The sequence below is a fragment of the Alosa sapidissima genome, chromosome 14 (genome assembly GCF_018492685.1).
Source record: "Alosa sapidissima isolate fAloSap1 chromosome 14, fAloSap1.pri, whole genome shotgun sequence".
NCBI lineage: Eukaryota > Metazoa > Chordata > Actinopteri > Clupeiformes > Clupeidae > Alosa > Alosa sapidissima.
This window is the reverse complement of record NC_055970.1, coordinates 25123741-25136981: the sequence shown is the minus strand read 5'-3', so window position 1 is coordinate 25136981 and position 13241 is coordinate 25123741. Positions and strand designations below refer to the sequence as shown.

General features: G+C 41.4%; 1 protein-coding gene across 1 annotated transcript; it reads right to left on the bottom strand.

Annotated features, from left to right (window-relative positions):
- Positions 1–237: 237 nt before the first annotated feature.
- LOC121681853 (uncharacterized protein C4orf45) lies at positions 238–8130 on the bottom strand. The gene is made up of 5 exons (XM_042061800.1): positions 7948–8130; positions 7591–7820; positions 6566–6624; positions 5717–5840; positions 238–476 (listed from the first exon to the last, which is right to left on the bottom strand). Exons 1-5 carry the CDS (start codon positions 8024–8026, stop codon positions 390–392), a joined length of 579 nt encoding a protein of 192 aa, XP_041917734.1. The 5' UTR covers positions 8027–8130; the 3' UTR covers positions 238–389.
- Positions 8131–13241: the final 5111 nt, after the last annotated feature.

The following is a 13241-nucleotide window of genomic DNA, read 5'->3' as shown; positions in this document are numbered from 1 at the left end:
GTCTAAACTGTCAAGGTATGATAAAACACTTAAAAAACACTATTTACATAGGCTAAACACAATCTCACTTACCAACACAAATTTTGCACTGTGATGCATAAAATGTACCTGTCAAATAGACTATGTGTCTGAAACAAATCTTAGGCTACAGTAAAACAGCTGTAGGCTATAGCAGATAATTGTAGGAGTTAAGATTGTATCGTTAACACAGTGGCCCTAGTAAGAATGCACCACTCATTTCTCAAGAACTCATTTATTTCTATGTGGCCCAAAAATTGAACACACAGGAAAGGTTTGTGAAACTGTATATTTTGATATTTGATTCCTACACAGAAGCATCTTTGTTTATCGCCATGGTGAAGCTGGGTCTGCTTAGCTTTTCCTTTTGCTTATCTGCTGGCGACTATCTGAGGGAGGACCACGCTGCTGGGCTGGGATGACGGCCTACCAATCTCCTTTCTCTGGGCATAGCGTTTCTGTTGGGGAGAGAGGGAGACAGACAGAGAGAGGGAGTGAGTGAAGGAGTGAGGGAGGGAGAAAAGGAGATAGAATGAGTTTATGATTGAGGAAAAGAGAGAGAGAGAGAGAGAGAGAGAGGAGAGAGAGACTGAATGAGTGAGAGTGAGGCTGTGTGAACGAGGCAGGAAGAAAGGGAGTGTAACATGAACACACACACGTTAAGTTCTTAAGCCATTTTCCTGCTTTAACCTTTGTGTATGTGTGTGTTTGTGTTTGTGTGAGTGTGTGTTTATGTGTCTGTGTGTGTGTGTGTGTGTGTGTGTGTGTGTGTGTGTGTATTGGGGTGACCTATTTAACCCTTGTAAGGTGTTCATATTTTTGTTACTCAGCTAATGTTCTCAGGTCTACCACATTATTAGGCTTTTAAATATAGACATCATTTATGGTTCATATTTGCCATTTACCCCTGTGAGATCACATTTATGATCATATGATCATTTTTGTTTTCTGTGAGAAAACAAGGAAATTCAATTAAATAAAGGTAAAAGGTAAAGGTAAAATAGAAACAAGATTTCTTAGAACTTAATCAGAACAGGTGAAAGTGCTTGAAATTTAACAATTTTGTAACTTTGTGTGGGAAAAGCAGGTGCAGAAAGACCACATTCACGCACACAGACACCTACACTTAGACACATGCACAGATGCACAGACACACAGACACAAACACACACATCAGGCCCAGTTAGGAGGACACAGGTACATACAGTGATGGCCAAAAGTATTGGCACCCATGCTAAAGTTGACTGAAAAGAGGAATATAAAATCATCTTTTGGAAATTGATCTTAATGCCTTAATGTCACTAATTCTTAGTGAATGAATAATGTATCATAAATAAATAAATGTTCTTCCTTAAAATACAGGGGTCATAAGTATTCCCACCCCTATGTTAAATTCTCATAGAGACAGGCAGATTTTTATTTTTAAAGGCCAGTTATTTCATGGATACAGAATACTGTGCATCCTGATAAAGTTACCTTGGCCTTTGGAATTAAAATAGCCCCACATCATAACATACCCTTCACCATACCTAGAGATTGGCATGGGTGTTATTTCAGTTAGCCTATTAGCTGGTTTGATGCTCATTGAGCTCAATGCAAATCAAACCAGCTAATAGGCTAACTGAATAACATACTTATGACCCCTGTATTTTAAGGAAGAACATTAATTTATTTATGATACATTATTCATTCACTAAGAAAATTGGTGTCCTTAAAGGTTAGATATTTCCTCATTTTTCACTTAAGGCATTAAGATCAATTTCCAAAAGATGATTTTATATTCCTCTTTTCAGTCAACTTTAGCATGGGGGCCAATACTTTTGGCCATCACTGTAGGTACATAGCATTTTTTATGTTCTTCATAGAAAATGAGCCAAGGTCAATGAGTTTGAGTTAGAAGAAATAATAAATAGCATATTTATTATGCAGAACGGCCTACAGTGAAATGGTGTGTCATCACATAGCCTAACAAAGAATTGACTTCACAAAATTTCACTTTTGCTTTGAGGTTTGTTTATAAAGAGTCAAGACGTGCTTAAGGTGTGTAGATTCATAATTTAAAAACTCAGTGTTGAGAAAGAATGTTTCAATGGCAGGTGCTTCTCATAATATCAATTGATCTATGCTAACGAGACTGACACCTGCAGCTTCGAATACAGTAGAGAGATTGGCATAACAATGCCAACCTCCATTACAAACCAATCAAAAGACAGGAGAATATAAACTATGCTGCTCGACAATAGTGCAGACGACATCTGTGCAAATGTGTGGATGACTTTGGTCAAGTTGGAAAGAAATGGACAGATACGAACAAAGTAGGCTATTGGATTATGACTTCACGTTAAAACTGAAGATGCACAGTCGGTAAGCTCCAATATCCAAAGTGGTTGATTATAACAGGATTTTCCCTATTTAGCAATGTAGCCTCATGGATAAGGTAATGTTGGGAAACATCTGCTTGATACCTGACGAAGACCTCTGGTCGAAACGTTATAGCCTAATGGGTCTATCCATTTGTCTCGTAAATCCCCTGCCCAAGTTGGAAAGTGTAAATTACCCAGCTTTCTTGCAGCATTTCACAGAGGCACGCCCACTTTAACTCGGTGCTCTTGAGGGTACCCTGAGGTGGCCGTACGACCTTATGACAAACATGGCTGTGCCCATAGTTGAGATTAGCCTGGCTAACGTCAAACCTCATCTCATTGAGGTGGGGTCTGGGAACTAGACATTAATTTTCTCTTATTTGAAACGTGGTTTACGAATGCCCAGAGCCATTTATTAGGCACTACGAATGTCTATCAAATGCGTCTGTACGTAGCTCATAGCGGCTTCGGTGTGTCGTCATCGTCTTGCTGCCCTCCCTACGTACTCATATGTGAGATTGCTGTTTATAGACTTCAGTTCTGCATTCAACACCATAATACCACAACAACTCATCTGCAAACTTGACAAACTGGGACTCAGTACCTACCTCTGCAACTGGCTACTGGACTTCCTCTGTCAGAGGCCTCAAGTAGTACGTGTTGGCAACAATACCTCAAGCAGCATCACACTGAGCACAGGGGCCCCCCAAGGCTGCGTGCTCAGTCCGCTGCTCTTCACCCTGCTGACGCATGACTGCACTGCAACCTACAGCAACAATCACATAGTGAAATTTGCTGACGACACAACTCTGGTGGGTCTCATCACCAAGGGCGACGAGACTCAATACAGGTTGGAGGTCGACCATCTGACCACGTGGTGCAGGGACAACAACCTCCTGCTGAACGTCAGCAAGACCAAAGAGATTGTTGTTGACTTCCGGAGAGGTCACACCCAACACCTGCCACTGACCATCGACGGTGCTGTGGTGGAGAGAGCGAGCAGCACCAAATTCCTGGGGGTGCACATCAGCGAAGACCTCTCCTGGACCACCAACACTGCATCACTGGCGAAGAGAGCTCAGCGCCGCCTGTACTTCCTGCGGAAACTCAGGCGAGCAAGTGCTCCACCAGCCATCATGACCACATTCTACCGAGGCACCATTGAGAGCATCCTCTCCAGCTGTATCGCTGTGTGGGGCGGAAGCTGCACTGAATACAACAGGAAAGCCCTGCAGCGCATAGTGAACACAGCTGGAAGGATTATTGGTGCTTCACTCCCCTCTCTGAAGGACATTTACACCACCCACCTCACCCGCAAGGCGACCAAAATTGTGAGTGATGAGTCACCCCGCTCACAATCTGTTTGATCTACTGCCCTCTAGGAAGAGGTACAGAAGCCTGCGCTCCCGCACTACCAGACTCACAAACAGCTTCATACACCAAGCTGTAAGGATGCTGAACTCTCTCCCTCCTCTCCCCCCTCCACCCTCAGCTACATAACATCCTGGACATTGGACCCACAATGGCCGCCTGCACTACTCCACTTGCACACTTGCACACTTGTACACTTTACAACTTGTTGTTGTTGTCCTGAAAACACAACACTTCTGCTGCTCTTACATAACTTGCACCACTATGCCACTTTCTTTCTTACTTAGGTCAAACAGAACTACCCAAGCCTTTTATTGGCCTGACTTTGCACTAGTATTTTATTGACTGTCTATGCACAATTTCAACCAAATTTTGCTGCTCTTATTTTTTTCATTATTATATGTGCCCTCTTATTTACTTATTTACTTACTTTTTTGTTTACTTGAATGTTATGTTTGTCTGTGGACTTAAATTGGTAAAATATGTCTTGTCTTCACCGTGGGATAGTGAGAAACGTAATTTCGATCTCTTTGTATGTCTGGAACATGTGAAGAAATTGACAATAAAGCTGACTTTGACTTTTGACTTTTCTGTGATTGGTTCCTTCGTTGAGGTGAAAACGAAGTCCACAATGACTAGCCTGCTAATGCGCCTCGTGGCTCAAGAGAAACACGACAGCACTTGTTGAAATTGAAATAGGCGAAATTTAGTTACTAAAAAATGTGTTTATTATTAATTCACATTGACCATATCCAACAAGGGAGAATAAGGAACGTGTTCTCGTGTTCTGGACATTTGTCCAGCTGCTGCCCTGGTGGCATCATGTTCTTCTCAGAAAGACTACAAACCCCAGCATTCGCGCTAGCAACTCATTCGTACATGTCGTACGGGTGGGCGTACGAGACTAATGGATAGCCCCATAAAACACTCTCGGAGAGATACACTCTGGGTATCTCTTTATTTTTTCATATGTTGGCTCAGCCTTATAGGCTACCCAGCACCTGTTTCATTTTTTGTAGATTTGTGTGCACTTTCATTCAATGTCAGGAAATATGCCAGGGTGTGACACTGTAATGGGGAAAAACAAGCCCTATCAGCATATTAAGCACCAAATTTGATACTGTAATGCTAATTTGTAAAGTTCTGTGTAACCTACATGTATTTAGAACTAGGCCTACAGCCAACATCAAGCAACATTCTGTTTCACCTTGTAGTAGCGCGCGACCTTAATGCAGCCCTCAGGAGCGCATAGCTGGAAAGGTGCTTAAGTCAGTGGCAGAATGCGCGCAAGAGTTGTATACATAAGAAACGCTTACGCGGGCGGATTAGAATGCCTAAGTGGAAGAAATTAACTACATAAACGGAATGATTCATGTTACTTGTGTTACTCTTTTTCTTTCCTTTGGGTGATGTATGTAGTTTTAACCCTTAAAGGTGTAGGTTTTTGAACATTCTAAGTTCCGCAACAATTGAAGGTTCTAAAATTCTATGTTGAATTCAATGAACCCAGATATTCTTTAGAATGTTCATTTCTCAACATTCCCGTCACACCGGTGTGACGGTACTCCTTTAAGGGTTAATGTAAGATGACAAGTGGAGTGGACATAAAGTGTAAAAATGGACTATATGCCACACTGTTATTTCTCAAAAAGGGTGCTATACCTTTATCTAAGCTTAACACAAATTTAAAGATTTTAATGTTGCACAATGCAAGACATTATCACTTCAGTAAATAGGCTGACTGGATGATATGGTGACACCATCAGTGTTAGTGAAGGCAAACCTTGATTGACTAAGTGAGGAATAGTTGATGAGTAAGTGAATTATTGAGTGAGTGAATGATTGAGTGAGTGAATGCATGTGAGTAGGTGAGTCATGGTCATCTTACACCCAGTGTCTGTGTGTTTGTTTCCTGGGGTCTGTTTGACCTGACAGGAAACCTGAGCCCGTTGTGGTCACCTTACCCTGTTCAGCTGCCGGAACTCTTGATTTTCCTCTTGGCAGTAGTTATCATAGAGGCTGTGGGTCCATGCTTGCCGGCCTCGGGCGCCCATGGCCTGCCTGTCCAGAACGTGAGGCGGCACAAACCTGTGTGGGAGGCAGGACAGGACAGGCAGGAGGTGAATGGACGCAGAGCCAGAGGGCTACAGCATAGGTGTTGCACTGTTTACTGTACTGAGACTCAATCAGCATTCTTGCATGCCGCTTGGAAACACTAAGCTGTTGCGTGTGCATGTTTGGCCATGTCTGTGCATGCATGCATATACGAGCGGATGGATGCTTTGTGTGTGTGTGTGTGTATGTGTGTGTGCGCGCGTGTGTGTTTGTGAATGTGCATGTTTGTGTGTGTGTGTGTGTGTGTGTGTGTGTGCGTGCGTGTGCGTGTGCGTGCGTGTGTGTGTGTGTGCTCAAATACCAGCCTTTGATTTCTGCCATTGAGAACATAGGATACAAATGCCAGCTCATTGTGTTAGTGTTTGGTAGCCTAGGTCATGTGCATAGGTTGGCGGTCCGTGAATTTTGCATTGGGGGACTATACTGTATAAAACTAAGGCCAAGCAGCTAGTGAAGTACTGTTCCATATCAGCAATTATAGGAAGCATGTTTATTGGGAAGAGATGATGCTTCCTATACCCCTGAATCTGTAGACTCATGATAGATAGCTAAACTGCTTTAATCTACTGGATATTCAGAAGATTTGATTCCAAATGTAACTTGACTTGTAAAGTGGAATCAAATAAAGTATATAAAAAGTGCGCACGTGTGTGTGTGTTTGTGTGTGTGTGTGTGTTCATGTTTGTGTACTGGCCTACCATGGATTCTGGAATCTGTGAGTTATTCTGTCTTCCACTGCTGAGCGAAATTCACCACGCTGTGGGAAACAAATAAAACCTTTAGTCAACAATTCTTAAATAATGTGTCACAGTCATTCAGATGAACAATATATCCTATATGTATAAGTAAGTATATATACTTTTTTGATCCCGTGAGGGAAATTTGGTCTCTGCATTTAACCCAATCGGTGAATTAGTGAAACACACTCAGCACACAGTGAACACACAGTGAGGTGAAGCACACACTAATCCCGGCGCAGTGAGCTGCCTGCTTCAACGGCGGTGCTCGGGGAGCAGTGAGGGGTTAGGTGCCCTGCTCAAGGGCACTTCAGCCGCGGCCCACTGGTCGGGGCTCGAACCGGCAACCCTCCGGTTACAAGTCCAGAGTGCTAACCAGTGGGCCACGGCTGCCAAACCAACCAAACTAACAAGCTTTACCAAGTTAGGATACTCAAATAACAAAGATAGCCACACAAAAAAGAAGTGTAAAGAACCCATTTGACAGTAAGCATTTAGTTAATTTGACATAATATGTAATAGAGAAATAACTTGGATGCATCTGCTTGCATTCAGTCAAATGAATCAGAATAATGTAGGCTATAGCCTAGCCAACACATGGACATTGTGATATCGTGCTGCTGTTTATTGGGTAACAATAAGCTCCACTCTCATCCTTTGATGAGCGTCTGACTTCTATCAAGAAATATGTCACAATCAAGACAGGAATGATTTAATGATGATCTTAGTTCTAACAACAGTTTTTGGGATCTTCGAAAAGTAGATTTATCTATTTAGGCCTACCTTATAGCCTAACTTCCCACAGAGTCCCGTTGGTATGGTTATTGTTATGTGGCTATTGTGTTAATTTCTATTGAGTCTATTTTAAAAATATATTCAGGCATGCCTTTACTCTAAACTGTTAATAATGTTCATGTTATATTATTTGATGTCATTGTAAGTCGCTTTGGACCAAAGCATCTGCTAAGAGTTACATAAACCATTACCTTAAATCGGTTATCACTGAGCAGAGTTCTGCCGTTCAGGGCACCGCAGTACTGCACGCCCCAGCCCACACCGCCAACATAGCAGTGCTTCGGCAAGGGCGGCGGGGCGCTCGGGGCAGCGCGGAACAGGTAGTTTAGGTCTCCGGTGCTTTCGGGAGATAACGGGCCGATTCCTATGAATCTAGGGAAGTCCTGTTGCTTGGTTCTATAATCACCTACTCCGTCAGGACCTAAGACACAAATGATGAGGTATTTTCCTCAAAGTTTGTGGGCTATTACATGGGTAAAAAGAGACATTTTAATCTATGGGTTTGAATACTGAAATACATGAAAATGTCAAAATGTGCGCAGGCCTACCTGTGAATATAATTCGTTGTCCATAACGTGGCGATTTGTTTGGACTTGATGGGTTAGAGTTGTGCAGAACCCTTGCCATTATCTCCCGAACCCTGCAAGCGCACCCAGCCTACCGAATGTGGTCTCCTGCGTGCAGTGCGCACTCACAGATACACGGGACTCAGGTGTATGCCATTTGCGCGCAAGACAGGGGGCACCCACTGTTGCCATGGTAGTCATTGTTGCTTCTTTATCAACGTAATACAGGAAGTAAATGGATAACTAGGCTACGCAAAGTTAGAGAGATGGAAAGGGCCGTGTTCTGTCAAGCCATATCCATCGGTCCACATTTACATTATATAGCCTTTTCTGCTGTTCATTCCTTTTTGCTAAATATTTTTTGTTATTAATGGGTGTGTGTTAATTTTTATGTAGGCTATATTGAACAGCCTATCATTATGTTTTTCTTTTATTGTCTATTTTATACTGTAGCCTACCATGGAGGGGTCATTGCAAGATATTTTTTTGGTGTAGGCCCTATTATGCTATATCCACCACGTGCGCTAAATCTTTTTGGTGTATATCAACGCGGACTCAGTTTACTAAATTGTGTGCTAATTTTACTAAATTGGGCACAAGTTTTACTCTAAGCACTCATTTTAGTAAATTGTGCTCTCAATTTAGTAGATTGTGCACACATTCTACTAAATTGTGAGCACAATATACTAGATTGTGAGCACAGTTTACTAAAAAGTTTGCTCATTTCACTAATTTGCGCTCTCATTTAATTTGTTTGTAAACAATTTAGTAAAACGTATATAGTTAAATGTGCACACGATTTACTAAATTGAACGCACAATTTAATAAAATGAGTTGATGAGCATATTGATAACCTACAAAAGTGTATGCTAATGAAACAGTGCAATCAAAATGACAAGTCATAATGCCATTGTTTATGTAAGGATAGTCAACCTTGTCTTGTTGTTAATGTGACAGTTTACTCTGTAGGCCTAAGTATTTTCTAATGTACAATGTGCAAGGCAGCACTATTTACTATCTATTTCAAAACTACAAAGTTACACATTATTGTGTGTGGAGGGGGGTTGATTGTAAGACAGATATGTTTCAAAGTGTTTTTCTTTTTGACAGACATTGTAACAGTATAAAGAAAACACAGGCTTTCACAGCATTGTGCAATTGAAAAAAGCCAATATACAGTAAAACACCCCTTGGTCAGAGCTGTACATCTTTCTATACATTCTGATGTTACTATTTGTCAGGTCACATTTAGATATGCTAGACAGACTATGACAACTTTCAAAACATTTGCATGTAATGACACAAGTGATGAAATAAGGCCAATTTGTTTTATGGGGTAGGACTATTCAGCAGGGATCTTTTTGACCAACATGACATTATACATTGATATTTAAAAAAACAGCATTTGTAGAAAATCTGCTTCAATAATGTGCACAAGTAATAAGATGATATGGAGTATGAACAAACTGTTTTGAGAATTACCAGATCTGAGAAATGTGCCAAAGCAACTGAGAAAAACAGTATTCTTAATAGCCTACAATGCAATAACGTTAATGAAGTGAATGTATGAAATCTGTTTCTGCTCCACATCCCACATCACATCTTTACTGTGCCTTTCTAACGAGAAATAGACACTGTTCCTTTTAGTTCATTTGTTAAGCCAATTATAGTGAAGTGAATTACCATTCACTGTAATGATAAGTGTGATAGCCTATGTAATGAAAGGTTCCACTGACCTTCATTGGTTTAAAAAACAAACAAAAAACAAAACAAAAAAAAATGAATATGAATTAATGTCAGACACACAATTAAGGGGTTTTACTGAGTCTAGGAGGTTGTTAGCAGAATCAAGATTTTCCTTACATGAATAAAGTGTGGTGTTCTTGGACATGCATGCCACTTGTCTGCCTGTGTCATGTCATGTTGTAAGTGCTCTAGCACCCTCAAGTGGCCATGATGGAAATCACACTTTCATCTTATGAGTTCATAAGTTTGGCGAAAGTTGGTTGCAGTTGCTTGAAGTTGTTTACCACAGTGCTCTCTAGTGGTGATGGAAGGGATTGCAATATCTCAAGAACAAATGATACACTTCTCCTTTTGTTTAAAGGAACCGTATGTAAGAAATGTATTTCAATTAATCATAAAATGACCCTGATATGTCACTAGACATTAAGAAATCATGTTCATTTCAAATACTTATATCACTGACAACAGTAGTCTGGCCAGGTTATTGTCATTTAAAAAGTGAAGTTGCAGCCCTCAACTGATGTTGATGTTGTGTTTTGTCATGTCATGTTGTGTTTTGGCCTGATGCGCCACCCTCCACCTATCTACTAATCACAAAGTAGTGTTTCAGCATCTGGGTTGGCAACCTCAAGTCAGGGGAGAGGGGGAGGGGATACACCGCTCTACAGTAATTTGAAAGTGATTGCAGTACCAGTTTTGGCCACAATCTTACATATGGTTCCTTTAAGGTTAGACTAGCACATAACTGCTTCAGTTTCTCTCAAATCTTGGACTGGGGCATGTCCTATGGGAGAAAACATGATGCAAGTACATCTGAATGGTGTTATCCAATGCATGAAGGTGTGCTGAAATTGTGAAATCATCAACATGTTTCAAAACACTAGAAATCACATAAAATCATGGAAACAGCAACATTTCCTAACCCTGGAGGGGTCATTGCACAATATTTTTTGGTATATATCCAGAAAAAGTGCAGTGATTTTTCTATATCATGTGCTCATTTTACTAAATTGGGCACACGTATTAAATGTAAATTGAGCGCACAATTTAGTAAAACGTGCGCACAATATAGTCAAATGTGTGCACGATTTACTAAATTGAGACCACAATTTGGTAAAAATGAGTGCACAATTTACTAAAATGAGCGTACATTTTCTCGATACACAAAAATATCCTGCAATGACACCTCCTGGGTTCCGTACTACAAAACAGCTTGAAATGCAACTCTAACAACAGCTACAAACATGACCTTAAACAGGTGAACATTTTACTCAATTTCATTGAAGGAACACACTAACATTTTGGGAATTAATTTATTTGCCGCCTCCCCCTTAGATGATTCATACACTTCTCATCTGTGTGTGTGCAGTAACTCCGTCTGACGCACCCAATAGCCTAGCTTAGCATAGCATATTGAGGTGGTTGGAACCTGCTAGCTTTTAGCTCCCAAAAGTCACAAAAGAACTCCGACATTTTTTATTTACATATTGTGACACACAAATGAGACAGCAATTTTCTAAGTATATACAAACCAGAGCCTTATAGGGCTCTGATACAAACTATATTCTCATTCAGGTGAAGCACTGCTTGGGATTTGCAGAAGTAACACCAGGTCTTTTCAGCCCAAGTTACAGTGCTTTGCCTGAATGTGTTAAGTATGTATATGCCTAGAAAATAGCTGTCATTTTACATTTGTATTTGTACACATTATAATTATACTAGACACAACATGTTGTGTTGGAGTTCTTTTGTCACTTATGGAAGCTATTAGGCTAGTTGGTGTCAGCCACCTGAGTGAGCTATAGCCTACTAAGCTAGGCTTACGGTATGGTGGGTGCGTCCGACTGAGTTACTGCACGCACAGAGCCAAGATGGGTATGTATCATCTAACTCTGGGGCAGACGGAGAATAAGCTAATTTCCAAAAAAGTTGGCATGTACCTTAAAGGTTTGGCTACTTCTCATGGAGAAGGGTGAGGGGCATATTCTTTGCGGCAGTGACACATCACAAAAGTTTGCAATGTTTTCTTGCTTGAGAACAGCATGAAGACAGTTTCTGAACTGCAATGCAATGCATCGGCATACACATCTTTAATAATTACCATGCCTCAAAGCCAGAGGGACACACGCACAAAACACACAAGCCCCTGAGTCCATTCATCTCACAGAGGTTTGTCAGGTCAGCCTTCTGCAAAAAAAACAAGTCTTTGTAAAGCTGCACGGCAAGCAGGAGCGGTTCCATTTGTCTGAATGGTTTTGTGTAAAAGATGGAGGCAAATCGCATTAGCCAGCTCTCCGGCAGGCCTCTTGGGCCCACTAATGAGAGAGCTGGTGTGACAGACACAAATGGACCTGAGCTAAATGTGTAATTAATGACTTCTGGGAAGAGCTGAGATGGGAGGTCAGAGAGACAACAGAGCCGAGAACGCCGGATGAGGGATTGTGAAACTAATGAACGCAGGCACAGAAATAAATAGACACTCACACAAATACTGGAGCTCTTCTCGCGCACTAAACCGCACAACACAAACAGCCTGCAGAGAGCACTTATGTGCAGTACGCATGAGCACCAACGTAGGGCCGACTACAGCTTCAGTCTCCATTAGCCAGTAGGGGAGTGTTTGGGCTACAGCTTCAGTCTCCATTAGCCAGTAGGGGAGTGTTTGGTTGACCCTGGTGACTGGTGGTCACATTATAGGACCAAGTCTTCATTTAGTCTTTTTTTAAATAACATGAAGTTCCCATGCAAGATTGTTATTCATTCATGTCATATGACAAATAAGATAAGACCATGTTACCAACACTGGGTTTTTTCAAAAGAGGCCACGTCCAATAGACAATACAAAGGGTAGGCTATACTGGAGGCTTTATGCCAATATAGACATACTCTATTGTAGGTGGCACTAGCTCTTTCCCTGGATGCACACAGTAAAAGCATTGGCTGAAGTCTCATCATTTGGTTATGACCCTTTAGGTGATGATTTTGTGAGGCCGTTGTAGGGCGGCCAAGACAAATCCCCATTCTGCTTCCAATTCCTTTAAATTGCCTTCTTTAACCATGATCTCCACTTCACAATAATTGAACCTTGAGGGCAATTAGTGTGTGGCGAGGGCATAAGTGCATGTATTGGGATACAGCTTTTTGTGGACTCCTCAGGGCACCATGCAGTCCGAGTGGAAACACCGGTGGCGCATCAGACAGAAAGCCCAATAGAGGGCAGTGCAGGACTGAAGATGAGAGCAGTGGAGTGTGAGAGAGAGAGAGAGAGAGAGAGAGAGAGAGAGAGAGAGAGAGAGAGAAAATGAGGGTGGAATATAGTAAGAAGGCAAAGAGAAGAGGAATAAAGAAGGACCGATCAGGAGAGAGAGAGAGAGAAAATGCAGGGATTTGAGTGGATATACATTTGTTTATGTAGATATGGTTAATATGCAGGCATCTGCATTTGCGACAATCAGATTTTACCTAAACATAAGCACCTGATAAAATCAAAGGCAGATACTTGAGTGGAGAGAAGAAAGTGGAAAAGATTA

Coding starts and splice junctions, on each gene's coding strand:
- LOC121681853 (XM_042061800.1), bottom strand. CDS start 8,026: ATGGCAAGGGTTCTGCACAACTCTAACCCATCAAGTCCAAACAAATCG. Junction 7,821..7,947: donor ACAACGAATTATATTCACAG/GTAGGCCTGCGC, acceptor TTTGTGTCTTAG/GTCCTGACGGAGTAGGTGAT. Junction 6,625..7,590: donor TCAGTGATAACCGATTTAAG/GTAATGGTTTAT, acceptor TGTTTCCCACAG/CGTGGTGAATTTCGCTCAGC.